This window comes from Brachyistius frenatus, unplaced genomic scaffold (genome assembly GCF_029030835.1).
Source record: "Brachyistius frenatus isolate BFR_SWC_R1_liver_20210118 unplaced genomic scaffold, ASM2903083v1 Contig_421, whole genome shotgun sequence".
In the NCBI taxonomy this organism is placed as follows: domain Eukaryota; kingdom Metazoa; phylum Chordata; class Actinopteri; family Embiotocidae; genus Brachyistius; species Brachyistius frenatus.
Window position 1 is genome coordinate 74887 of NW_027211020.1, and position 13846 is coordinate 88732.

Sequence of the window (13846 nt, forward strand, 5' to 3'; positions counted from 1 at the left end):
ATCTACTTCCTGGTGTGGGGCTCCACTGAATATATCTTCTGAATGGGTAAATATTACATTTCACTTCTAACCAGAAACTCTCAGAAAGAAATGTGGTTAGGAGGATCACTGACAACCAGGTTGACCTCCTCAGCAGGTCAGCAACAGTGAAATGACAAACCACCAACCGAACTCCTCGTTGTACTTCAATCATCATTTTATTATTACAGAGTTTAGATTTATCCATTACATTGGTTTACATAAGAAATATATGCACAGCAGATATGTTTTGTGTGTCTCTCTCTCTCTTTCTCTGTGTGTGTGTGTGTGTGTGTGTGTGTGTGTGTGTGTGTGTGTGTGTGTGTGTGTGTGTGTGTGTGTGTGTGTGTGTGTGTGTGTGTGTGTGTGTGTGTGTGTGTGTGTGTCTCTCTCTCAGCTGCTCCAGGTCAGCCTGAATCCTGACGGCAGGGTGGAGTACTGCGCCTGGAAGACGACGAAGACGTGGTGGGAGGAGGCGGTGAACGGAGCGATGTTGGTCTCCTGAATACAAGACACAGAGAGGATACACTGGTAACTCTCTAGTAAGACTCTGGTAACACTCTGGTAACACAATGGTAACACCCCATTAACACTCTGGTAACACAATGGTAACACCCCATTAACACTCTGGTAACACTCTGATAACACAATGGTAACACAATGGAAACACTCTGGTAACACTCTGGTAACACAATGGTAACACCCCATTAACACTCTGGTAACACTCTGGTAACACAATGGTAACACCCCATTAACACTCTGGTAACACTCTGGTAACACAATGGTAACACCCCATTAACACTCTGGTAACACTCTGGTAACACAATGGTAACACAATGGAAACACTCTGGTAACACTCCATTAACACCCCATTAACACTGGTAACACTCTGGTAACACAATGGAAACACTCTGGTAACACTCCATTAACACTCTGGTAACACAATGGAAACACTCTGGTAACACTCCATTAACACTCTGGTAACACTCAACACTCCATTAACACTCTGGTAACACTCCATTAACACTCTGGTAACACTCCATTAACACTCTGGTAACACAATGGAAACACTCTGGTAACACTCCATTAACACTCTGGTAACACTCAACACTCCATTAACACTCTGGTAACACTCCATTAACACTCTGGTAACACTCCATTAACACTCTGGTAACACTCAACACTCCATTAACGCTCTGGTAACACACAACACTCCATTAACACTCTGGTAACACTCCATTAACACTCTGGTAACACACAACACTCCATTAACACTCTGGTAACACTCAACACTCCATTAACGCTCTGGTAACACACAACACTCCATTAACACTCTGGTAACACACAAGTAACAGTGTAATACAGTGTAACTTTAAACTGTTATTCATTGTACTCAAACCAGAAAACAGTCACTCATCATGTCCAGTGGAATCATTTATCAGGAGTTCATACAGGAAGTTTATATGGGACTGGTTTGGACAAATGAAGACTTTGGGAAAATAATAGGTGGTGGCTTTTATATTTTGGAAACACGTCTGCATAACAAATGAAAGTTCAGATTTTGAAATCACCATCTTGCTAGTTTTCAGATGGACCTCCAGAAAAGTGTCTGTGATGAGTTGGTGGCCCAGATGTCAATCTCATAGACTAAAGTGATTGAAAAAGTGTTTGTAGCTTCCAGGTCTGAAACATTAGGCCACCATCAGTGATGTCATAAGAAGGAGTGACTTTAGCTAACAACACCGAGATAACTGATTTTATTCACTTTGGATTTGATGAGAGAAGTTGAATGTTAGTCTATGGAGCCGGACTCATTTTTCAGAAGCTACGTTCACTTTTATATCCAGTCTGTGATCCTCTCTGAGCTCTAAGGAACATGATGGTGAGACAGCACTGATGAAATATTGAGCAGAATTTGACTTTAAATTTTGGTATATCTATTTCTTTTACAACTGAAAGATGCTTATGGGAAAAATGTAAAACTACACTTCAGGTTTGAATGTTTATAATAAACTGGATCAATATAATGTGATATGAAGTGAGGTTAAATGTGTGAGAGGCTTTGTTCTACTTCAGTTCATCACCTCACTCTGCGTCAACAAATCATCTCCAACACACGACTGTTTCTGAACATTTCACTGGAAAGGCTCTTTTCCTAAATCCTGACTCCGCCTCCTCCAGGCCCCGTTCTGTGGATGACACTGGTTATGACTACGGCCGTTGGTGTTTGCAGTCGCTCCATCCTCGTGGGCGTACACCTCGGGTTCATTTTAACCAATCAGGCCGAAACTGGCCGACACTCTGCCACTGCAGCAACGACCTACCGTGTCCAACAAAGTGTTTTTTCCTGAGTGCAGCATATTTTTTTATTTCGTTGTGGCATTTATTCTGCGCTGAGCACTGAATGTTCAGCGTTTTTTTGCCCTCACCAAGTTGTGCTCATCACTGTCACCAGTCGACCAATCACAGTGAAGGAGAGGTGGGACATGGAAAATGGGTCTAAAATATGAGAGAATGTTTCATATTGTTGACAGCAGGTGTTTTGTGTACCTTCAGAGAGGAACAGGAGGCGAGGTGGAAACACTGGACAAAACACTGACTCTTTCACTGGGATTTGTGTTAAAAATCATATCAGACTGGATTATTTTTGACAGAAGTGAGTTTGATTGGTTACTCTGAGTGAATCTTCTGTTGTATCTGCTCTAAAGTGTTCAGTAGAAAGTACGTTCCCTGACACTCTTTTTTTTTCAGCCCTCCAGCACGGAGGTCAGCGAGTGAACACACCTCATTCACACCTCCAGTCTATAAATCAACCTGTATGTGTTTGTGTGTCGGTGTCGGGCTGAAACATCCCGTCACCTCTGATCACCGATGAGTTACGTACCGCTCCACAGTACGGTCCGACGGGCTGGGAGGACGCGTCCGGGCCATCGTACAGCTTCAGGAAGTTGTTCTGACAGTTTCCCGGGTCGTCGATGCCGATCTGGGCGAAGGTGATGGTCACCACCCGACCTGGGGGGGCCCTGATGCCCCACTCACAGTGCGTCCCGTTGGGGTAGCTTCCCGGGTAGTTGGGACTGGAGAAGGAGCCGTGGTCTCCAAACAGTGTTCCACCACAACCTGGGACAGAAACATGTCCAACAGAGAGGGTTCAGATCAGCTGGGGTAAATAAACAGGAAGAGACACTGAACACGTTCATCTTCCTCCAACCAGAGTTTCATCAAAGCAGTAATAATCAGAAAAAGTACAACAAAAAATGTAAATAATATAAAATAATAATTACATCTGTAAACCTACGTGAACTGAACTATTATCTCTGAATCAGTTCCATAAATAAAGGTAAAACTAAAACTAGCAGAGCATCATGTTGACATCTCTCCATCAAACAAAATAGCATTTCGTGCGCATGTTTATCTTGTGGCCATAATTAATTTTTTTCTCTCTCTGTGGCTCCGCAGTTTATAGAAGGACAGAAGGATGATGACTGATTATTTTTCACAGGGTAAGTAACTGGTAGTTTGTATTTGGCCTCCATCTTGTTTGTTTTCATTCAAATCATAAAGGAGTACTTTAAAATGAGGGTCAGTAAAACATCCCTTCAGTCTGTGTACGAACGGTCCTCCAGCAGCTGGTTGCTGCGCTACCTTCACACTGACCGGCTGGAAGCTCGTTGGTCACATCTGGATGTTGGATTCATGTTCTTCATGTTTCATGGAATAAAAGGATGTTCTGTAAACCCGCTCTGAGCTCTGACCATGAGGGGACGAAGTCCACGTGGCCTCGAAGCCGTCTCGCGCTGTCGAGAAGTCGCTCTTGAAGTGCAAGTAGAGCAGGTTGGATTGTGGGAAGACAGGGTCGGGCAGGGCGCTGCCACAGAACCGACCAATCAGGGGAGAGTCCGCCGTGCTGCCGTTACGAACCTGAGACACAAAGGTCACACAGAAAACTCACAGATCATATATGAATAATAACGCTACTGTCACAGATAGCACATGTAGGGACACACGTCCAAGGTTCAGGTGTGATGGAGATGAAGACGAGCCTGCAGGATGTGGATGAGGAAGGTGTGAGGAGGTGTGTGAGGGCGTGTGATGGCGTGTGATGGCGTGTGAAGGCGTTTGAAGGAGTGTGAGGGCGTGTGATGGCGTGTGAAGGAGTGTGAGGGCGTGTGAGGGCGTGTGATGGCGTGTGAAGGCGTGTGAGGGCGTGTGATGGCGTGTGAAGGCGTGTGATGGCGTGTGAGGCGTGTGAGGGCGTGTGATGGCGTGTGAAGGCGTGTGAAGGCGTGTGATGGCGTGCGAGGGCGTGTGATGGCGTGTGAGGGCGTGTGAGGGCGTGTGAAGGCGTGTGAAGGCGTGTGATGGCGTGTGATGGCGTGTGAGGGTGTGTGATGGCGTGTGAGGGCGTGTGAAGGCGTGTGAGAGTTTGTGATGGCGTGTGAAGGCGTGTGATGGCGTGTGAAGGCGTGTGATGGCGTGTGAAGGCGTGTGAGGGCGTGTGATGGCGTGTGAGGGCGTGTGAGAGTTTGTGAGGGCGTGTGAAGCCGTGTGAGAGTTTGTGATGGCGTGTGATGGCCTGTGAAGGCGTGTGATGGCGTGTGAAGGCGTGTGATGGCGTGTGAAGGCGTGTGAGGGCGTGTGATGGCGTGTGAGGGTGTGTGAAGGTGTGTGAGAGTTTGTGATGGCGTGTGAAGGCGTGTGATGGCGTGTGATGGCGTGTGAGGGCGTGTGATGGCGTGTGATGGTGTGTGAGGGCGTGTGAAGGCGTGTGATGGGGTGTGAAGGCGTGTGAGGGCGTGTGATGTCGTGTGAGGGCGTGTGAAGGCGTGTGAGAGTTTGTGAGGGCGTGTGAAGCCGTGTGAGAGTTTGTGATGGCGTGTGATGGCGTGTGAAGGCGTGTGATGGCGTGTGAAGGTGTGTGATGGCGTGTGAAGGCGTGTGAAGGCGTGTGATGGCGTGTGAAGGCGTGTGAGAGTTTGTGAGGGCGTGTGAAGCCGTGTGAGAGTTTGTGATGGCGTGTGAAGGCGTGTGATGGCGTGTGAAGGCGTGTGATGGCGTGTGAAGGCGTGTGAGGGCGTGTGAGGGCGTGTGAAGGTGTGTGAGAGTTTGTGATGGCGTGTGAAGGCGTGTGATGGCGTGTGATGGCGTGTGAGGGCGTGTGATGGCGTGTGATGGCGTGTGAGGGCGTGTGAAGGCGTGTGATGGGGTGTGAAGGCGTGTGAAGGCGTGTGATGGCGTGTGAGGGCGTGTGAAGGCGTGTGAGAGTTTGTGAGGGCGTGTGAAGCCGTGTGAGAGTTTGTGATGGCGTGTGATGGCGTGTGATGGCGTGTGAAGGCGTGTGATGGCGTGTGAAGGCGTGTGATGGCGTGTGAAGGCGTGTGAAGGCGTGTGATGGCGTGTGAAGGCGTGTGATGGCGTGTGAAAGCGTGTGAAGGCGTGTGAAGATGTGTGATGATGTGTGAAGGCGTGTGAAGGCGTGTGATGGTGTGTGATGGCGTGTGGCGTGTGATGGCGTGTGAAGGTGTGTGTATCTGCATGTGTTCTGTACCTCCAGATAGTCGTATCGACAGTTTCTGTGGTTCTCCAAGTCGAAGTTATTGAAGAAGAAGGAGATGTAGCTTCCCGGCGGTGCCTTCAGGAGGACGATGCAGTCCATGTTGTGCGGGTAGATGTTAGGCCAGCCAGGACTCATCAGGTAGCCGTACTCCTGCTCGTAGGTCCGGCTGCAGCCTGGAAACCAACGCAACCAGAGTCAGAGCGCTCACCAGAGACCGGCTTCACTCACTGCTCGGTATCTCAACGTTCGGATCAGGTTGCACCAGGACAGGAAGTGACTTCTCCTCCTGGTGCTGTGGTGTTGTGGGTTTCCCGACACTGGTTACCTCCTTCAGTCGGTTAAAATGTGCTGACTGGAGAACATTCAGCCTCCTCCGGCAGCCGCTCGCTGCTTCATATGACCTCCGTTCTCTTTTAAAGGAAACTTGCACATTTCTAAGTTGAATTCCCAACAATAAGTAAATAAAGCGATATTGTGTTTGCTCTGTTTCTCATCCTGTTTACTTACTGGCGACCTGATAGGTGAGACTGAGGCCGTTTCCTGCCATGAAGGAGTCCGACTTGAAGTGCATGAGGGCAGTTCTGCCGTGACTGTAGAAGTCCGGTGGACGGCCGTCCAATGCACAGAACTTATGAGACTGACCGTAGTCTCCCTGGAAGCACAAGAACCTCGTCAGGACGAAGATCACAGCACAGTGATGATGACCTTCACCTTTCTACAGGACTCAAACGGACGGTGAACCCGGTTACGGTGGAGAGGCCGTCGGTCAGAACCGTCCACAGCCAGCAGACGGTTTGTCTGTTTTCTTTTGCTTTGTTTGTTGACAGTGAGCAAAGAAAAGGATTTTGTGAGAGCAGACATATTTAAATACTTTTAAATCTGACTGTAACTGTTGAAGGTTGTGAAGCTGCCTGTCCGTCTGTGAGGACAGAAATAAAAGTGAACAAACAGCATTTTATTGGAGTTTCATGTAAAAGAGCTGGAAATACCACGAATTCTTCATTTCAGAAAGTGTTTGAGACAGAACTGCTCAATATAACTGTTTGTGTGCCACCGGTAGGTTTTGTGTTGTCTGGTTTTGGTGCAGTCCCTGAACTCACCATGGGCCAGTCCTTCATCTCCAGGTAGTTTGTGGAGCAGCTCTGGTTGGGCTGGAGGACGAAGGTCTGGACCGACACTTTGATGGTTTCCTGGGCCGGAGCGTCCAGGATCCAGAGACACGACGTGAAAGGAGGATAGTTACCGGGGAAGTAGGGGGAGGTCAGGGTCTGGATGGTGGTTGTGGCATTCAGGGTCCCACCGCAAACCACTGAGGAGGAAATACAAGTGTAGTACAGCAGCAAGAAATAATATGCGTATGAATATGTTAGCTGTGTGTTAGCTGAGTGCTAGCTGTATTGTAGCTCTCATGAACAAGGAGGCAGCTGCAGACAGATGTTTGGACACAGCGGGTGTGTTTAAAGTTCCTGGTATATGAATGGAGCTTTGTTTTTTGTCGTGGAGGGTGGAGGGTGTCTTACGTGGAACTGCTCTGTAGGTGGCGTTGAAGCCCCGCCTCTGTGCGGTGCCATCCGTCACAAAGTGAACAGACAGGAAGTTTCCACTGGAAACAAAGTAAGCCGGGATGGAGTTTCCACAAAACGTCCCGACCAGAGGGACGTTGATGTTGTCACCATCATACATCTGATAGTGACAACAGGAAGTCCATGTTTGTCACAGTATTATTATCAGTTTTATTATTCTAATCAATATTCTACTATTAGCATCAGTGTTTAGCACATACCATTAAAATAAGAATTTGGTATTATGACTTCATTTACCACATCTAAATGAGCATTATTTATTTCCTTACGTAATGAGCCATTAATTCACACCAGCAGAACACAAATGAAAGCACGATGCCTTCACTGTACTGATGTGTCACAGATTCGTGTTGAAGTGTTTTCAATCACGATGTGGTTAATGTTTCAGAGGATCTTTACTTTGATGTAGTCGTAGCGGCAGGTGGAGGAGGTCTCCAGCTCGAAGGAGCTGAAGGTCAGATTGATGACTTTGTTGACCGGCGCCTCGATGGTCCACAGGCAGTCCATCCACGGCTCATAATAACCATCCAGGTTTGGATCTGGAGAACCCAGCATGCCCATGGGCATGGACAGATAGCCCCCGCAGCCCTGTGCCGGACCTGAGGCAGTTCAAGGACAAACAATGAATTCACAAATACAAAGTCCCACAAATGTACATAGTTAATAAATAACTCTGGAATGAGCTCTTGGTTTATGAACCCCAGTGAATCAGGCCCCTCCCTCCTCAGCTGCCGTCATTCATACGATCATCCCGACCTACCGAGTGTCTCACTGTAAACGGCTCTCCATCCCATCCCATTCACCGAAGCATCTGTCCTGAAGATGATGAACAGCTGGTTGGAGGAGGACTTCAGGTCAGGAGGCAGCGCGGTACCACAGAATCGACCCAGCAGGGGGCCAGAGGTGTCCCCTCCATCATAAACTGCCACGTAGTCGAAGCGACAGGAGGAAGATGCCTCCAGATGGAAGGTGTTGAACCTGAGGAGAGAGCAGATGAGAGCGTGGACGGCTGAAAGGAGGTTGTTCAGTCCAACCTGAGACGACCGGGACGGATCACAATGGTTCTGTTCTTCTGTTTTGCAGTCCTACCTGAGATCCAGCACTCTGTTGTCCCGGACCCTGATGTGGTAGGTACAGTTGATGTTGTGGTGGTAGTTGGTCATGGAGAGAGTGGGACTGCTGACTGTACCCATGGTGCTGTTGAAGAACCCACCGCACGCTGTAGAAACACACTCTGGATCATTACATGCACAGTATGGAGAGCAGACGGTCGGATTCAAACATTAAACTTGCCGAACCGCCGGATCCCTGACGTGCAGTGTGCGAGGGACCGCAGATCACTGCTTGTAGTTTTAATTCACTTTGGATTTGATGAGAGAAGTTGAATGGGAGTCTATGGAGCCGGAGGCTTTTTGGAGCCGACCTCTAGTGGCACTCGCTGGTATTGCAGCTGAAGACACTTCTGGATCAGAACCATTTTACAGACCTGAAGCTACGAACTCTTTGATATCCAGTCTGAGGTCTGATTTCTCACCGGGCTCATGTCCTTTAATCCAACTGCTGGGACACAAACATGAGAATGATTCGATGAGGCTGCACTGATACCATGTATGTGCTGTAAAAAAGAATAAACCGCAAACCAGCTCAACACAAATACGTGAAAACGTTTTCAATGATGGAAGCGAAAAGGTTATTTGACACCAAACGGGCCTGTGTATTGTCCCATCTTCATAACTGAATCCAAAAATGATCAAATCTTCACTGACTTTTCTGAAGCATGAAGTTGTCTGAAACGTTTCAGCAGCAGCTTCCAGTCTGAAGAGAATCTGAGCAGCTGAAGTCACGGAATGTTTGGAACGAGTCTCCTTCAGCTTTCTGCTTTAGTGATGGTGATGTGGACCACATCAACTTAGTACAACACTTTGCACTCTGAACTGACTCTTCTTGTTTCAGGAAAAGCACGTCAGTTCGGTTTTCCTCCGTGTGTCCGTCTGACCTCATGACCTTCACACCTTTTTTCAGATTTCCCCACAAGTTCAGCCGCCATTTATTTTCAACAGTCGGATTCCTCTCAAGAAGGTAGGTCAACTAAATCATGTTATGAGCCAAATCTATGATGTTAGATATGAAATGATCACCTGAAAGGGTTTGGTGTAACGCTGGAGAATTCAGGGACTTAGCTCAGAGCTAACAGAGCTAAGTATCAGTTACAACCAGCTGGTAAAGTGAACTGAACGTTTGTTCGGTGTTCAGCTGGTTGTTTACGGCCGGATTCTCGTTTCTTAATATCATAACTGGAAGTTGTATATTTATGTTGTGTACTGCTTCATGCTTATGAACATGTTAGCAGCAACATGTGTGTGTGTGTGTCTCTCTGTGTGTGTGTGTGTGTGTGTGTGTGTGTGTGTGTGTGTGTGTGTGTGTGTGTGTGTGTGTGTGTGTGTGTGTGTGTGTGTGATTCAGAAAGAGGGGGAAGGAATACAAGAGCCACTTGAAGACATGAGATAGTGATGGAGGGTGTGGAGGTGTTGAATGGACTGACCTCAGCTTGTGACCTTCTTCTAGGTTTCATATATGTACTCAACCTAGTTTATCCCAAAGCCCTTTGTTTCACTTTTGAGGTTCTCCAGAAAATCTTCTTGCAGCTTGAGCAGCACAAGCTGTCCCCCAAAATCCAAAGTGTATCTGGCAGCCTTCAAAGCTCACAGTGAGGATAGTCTCTGATTCATTGCTCCTCTGGGCCACAAACTGTCTCCTACCATGTTACAGCAGCACACTCGTGTTTAGGAAGCTTGGAACAATTTAGTTTTGACTCATGGCCAAATTCTGTTGCACACTTTTTGGGCCAAAACGTTATGTATTAAGAGTGTTGTGCATTATTTGCATATTTGTTTGTCTTTGTGACCATAAAGTTAATAAAGTCTTAATATTAACAAATTCAAGTCTATTTTTTGTCTCTAGCCAACTTAAAAAAACTTTACATTTTAAGTTGACTTGCTTTAAATTTAAGTTGCACGGATGTAAACTGTTGATTTGAAATGAATCCAGTTTTTAAGTAGTTCTCACTTCAATCAATTGTGTTCATATAACTTGATAAATTTAGTTGAACAAACTTAATTCAATTGTGTGTTACCAATTGAAGTGATTTTATGAAGTAGGTCCAACTATTTTCTTTTTCGAGTACGATGCCAAAATCAAAAGAAATTCCAGAGGAGATGATGAAGGTGCAGACCGTCCACAATTCAGACTTTCATTATAAAATTATAATAATTTGCCGCATTGTTTGTGACCAACAAACACACATTTCAGCCACATTACATCAATTCGACTGTCTTTTTTGAAATGTCGATGGCCTCCTTTGCTCATCAGTGTATAACACTCTCATTACTTACGGATGGCTCGGTATTCTGCCATGAAGCCGCTGCTGGAGATCATAGAGTTGGAGTAAAAGTGGAGCAACATGGGGCCGAAGGTGGAGAGGGATCCCGGGAGGCTGCTACCACACAGAGTGGCGATCGCAGCTCCGCCCGCAGCCAGGTTGTAGATCTTCAGACCGTCGTCCTGACAGGTGGAGTGAGCTGGACAGCAGGTCAAACACTCAGCAGCTGATCACACCACAAACATTCTGTTTCTACCTCCTGCAGGTGTTGGTCCACAGTACCGATGCTAACTCTTACCTTCTACCTGAAAGCTCTTGAAGATGAGTATGACCACCGTCTGTTGTCCAGCGTCCACGGTGTAGTTGCAGTTGGAGCGGTCGGGGTAGTTTGCTGGATAATTTGGAGAAACCACTCGACCGCTGGAAGCCGTAAAGTTTGCGCCGCACCCTGATGAACACAACATATCAGTCTTTCTTTTTGTTGGACACCTCAATCCAGTTCAACCTCAGCTCACACTCGGTCTGATGTGAACTGAAGATGGACGCTACCGTCATTTCAGAAAGTATACTATCGCTTTACTTTTTGCACACTTCATACGGTTGTAAATTTAATCTTCAATCGAAAACTTTTTTGATTTTAAGTAGAAAACATTTTTTCCATCAATCTACACGAAGGGTGTTTTCACATTTAGTCCTTTTTAAATGGATGAAACTTGTCCTCTGAAACTAGACTTGAAGTGGACCTACAGAGAAGTGACTCAGTTCTGTTTGTGGTCCACTTCAGCTCAGATGAAGCCTCAGTTCTGTTTCTGTTCACCCTGAACCAATCATCATCCATCAGTGATGTCATCGTTGGTTTGTGAACGTTATGAATCCTCCAGTTCAGATTCTGTCCGTCACCATCTTTGCTAGTTCGGAGCGGTTTGGAGCAGGAAGTGACCATATTTGGACGAGCTGGGGGAGGAGCCAGCGGTGGATCTGACCGATCTGATGTTTACTGGGTAACATGTCTGCTGCTGCACTCTCATCATGATGAGATTGATTGTGATGATTAAATTCTGCTGATTCATTCATTATTACAGTCAGTCCGTCAGAGCAGTTGTATTAAAACTGGAAGATCAAACCAAGCTGTCTTCTTGGTTCTTACTGTTTCTGAAGGAGAGAGAGAATCCTCTTCCAGCGGTCTCTGTGGACTGGAATCGGGTTGTAATGATGTTATATGGAGCAATGACGGGGCCCGGGGCCACAGAGCCACAGCCCGTCATCAACAGGTCCTCGGTGTTTTGGGTTGGTCCCGACCACACCTGCAGAAATATACACACTGATTTAGAAATCGTTGTAAAGTTAAAAAGGCTTCTACCCATTCGAAGGAATGTAACGACTGCAGGAGGCCAGTTTATCAGCGGACTCTTCTACTAGAGAACCATGCTGTTGGAATACGTGCAGAATGTGGTTGGATGTTGTTCTGCTGAAATAAACAAGACCTTCCCTGAAAGAGACGTTGTCTGGATGGCAGCACATGTTGCTCCAAAACCTGAATATATCATTCAGCATTAATGCTTCCTTCCAGATGTTCAAGCTACCCATGCCATGTGCACTAATGCATCCTGTACCATCACAGATGCTGGCTTTAGAACTGAGCTGATAACAAGCTGGATGGTCCCTCTCCTCTTTAACCTGGAGGATGCAGCGTCCATGATTTCCAAACAGAATCTCAGATTGTGGACATATTTCATATCTCCTGTAATATGTAATATAATATGTAATGAGTAATATGATAGCAGCTTATGAGCAGTCTAAAAAAAACACATTAGTATATATTCCCTCTGTTGTGAGACGACACGCTGATACTCACACAGGAACTCTGACCGGACATGTAGCTGACGTCCACGTAGGGACATGTAGCTGACGTCCACATAGGGACATGTAGCTGACGTCCACGTAGGGACATGTAGCTGACGTCCACGTAGGGACATGTAGCTGACGTCCATGTACGTCCCCCCCACCTCTATGTAACCGGAGTGGATAAATGCTGTACTCTTTCTGTAACGAAGTCGAAGAAGTCTGCAGTCCAGCAATCTGTCCATCTCTTCCCAGGCTGCATGTCCAATAAAGAGTCCTGATGAATTGCTGTTTCACTCCAACCTCATCTGTGACCAGTCTGTTCAAAGAAAATCTACCACATGATCCATCAGACCTCAGGACAGTTTTCCACTTCACCTCAGTCCATCTTAAAGTCCTTCCCCTCCTCCTCACAAAGGTTGGAACCACCTGGACTATATTTCACCAGAAACTGCTCCACATCTAACCTCACTGTAACTCCACTTCATGTCTCCGACCACTTCTTTATCTCTTACTCTCTCTAACTGACAATCTGACCACATCAACAGAATCTGGACCTGTCCGTCACAGCATTCACTCCCTCGCTCCCTCCTCTCTCCCTCTCTCTCTTCCTCCTCCTCTCTCCCTCCTCCTCCTCTCTCCCCCTCCTCCCATCTCCCTCCTCTCTCCTTCCTCTCTCCCATCTCCCTCCTCTCTGTCCTCCTCCTCCTCTCTCCCTCCTTTCTGGCCTCCTCTCTCACTCCTCTCTCTCCCTCCTATCCCTCCTCTCTCCCTCCTCTCTCTCCCTCCTTTCTGGCCTCCTCTCTCCCTCCTCTCTCTCCCTCCTTTCTGGCCTTCTCTCTCCCTCTCCCTCCTTTCTGGCCTCCTCTCTCTCCCTCCTCCTCTCTCCCCCTCCTCCTCTCTGTCTCCTCTCTCCCTCCTCCTCTCTGTCTCCTTTCTCCCTCCTCTCTGGCCTCCTCTCTCCCTCCTCTCCCCCTCCTCCTCCTCTCTCCCTCCTTTCTCCCTCCTCTCCCCCCTCTTCTCTGTGCTCCTCCTCTCTCCCACCTCCTCTCTCCCCTCTCCCCCTCCTTCCTCTCTCCCACCTCTTCTCTCCCATCTCCCTCCTCTCTCCCATCTCCCTCCTCCTCCCTGTCCTCCTCCTCTCTCCCATCTCCTCTCTCCCATCTCCCTCCTCTCTCCCTCCTCTCTCCTTCCTTTTCTCTCCATCTCATCAACTCTTCTCTGTCAACGGTCTGTTTCCTGAACTCTCTGAAGGAGAGAGTGAACCCTCTCCTGAAGAAACCCCCCCTCAACCCATCTGAAGTAAACAACTACAGACCGTCTCTCTTCTTTACTTTCTTTCTAAATCTCTGGAGCGAGCTATCTTTGACCAACTCTCCTCCTATCTCCACCATAACAACCTTCTTGACCACCAGTCTGGTTTCAACAGACCACTCAACAGAGACGGTCCTCCTTGTTGTCTCTGAG

At 47.4% G+C, this 13846-nt stretch overlaps 1 protein-coding gene across 1 annotated transcript in view; it reads right to left on the reverse strand.

The window, feature by feature from the left end:
- Positions 1-411: 411 nt before the first annotated feature.
- Positions 412-13846, reverse strand: part of cubn (cubilin (intrinsic factor-cobalamin receptor)) — a 62434-nt gene continuing 48999 nt past the window's right edge. The window contains exons 55-67 of the mRNA XM_069725398.1: positions 11685-11841; positions 10836-10985; positions 10551-10736; positions 8248-8377; positions 7919-8136; positions 7558-7757; positions 7096-7258; positions 6676-6884; positions 6083-6227; positions 5567-5748; positions 3774-3939; positions 2903-3138; positions 412-519 (exon numbers count right to left, since the gene is read on the reverse strand). Of these exons, the coding sequence (XP_069581499.1) occupies positions 412-519; positions 2903-3138; positions 3774-3939; positions 5567-5748; positions 6083-6227; positions 6676-6884; positions 7096-7258; positions 7558-7757; positions 7919-8136; positions 8248-8377; positions 10551-10736; positions 10836-10985; positions 11685-11841 (2250 nt within the window). The remainder of the gene's footprint in view (positions 520-2902; positions 3139-3773; positions 3940-5566; positions 5749-6082; positions 6228-6675; positions 6885-7095; positions 7259-7557; positions 7758-7918; positions 8137-8247; positions 8378-10550; positions 10737-10835; positions 10986-11684; positions 11842-13846) is intronic.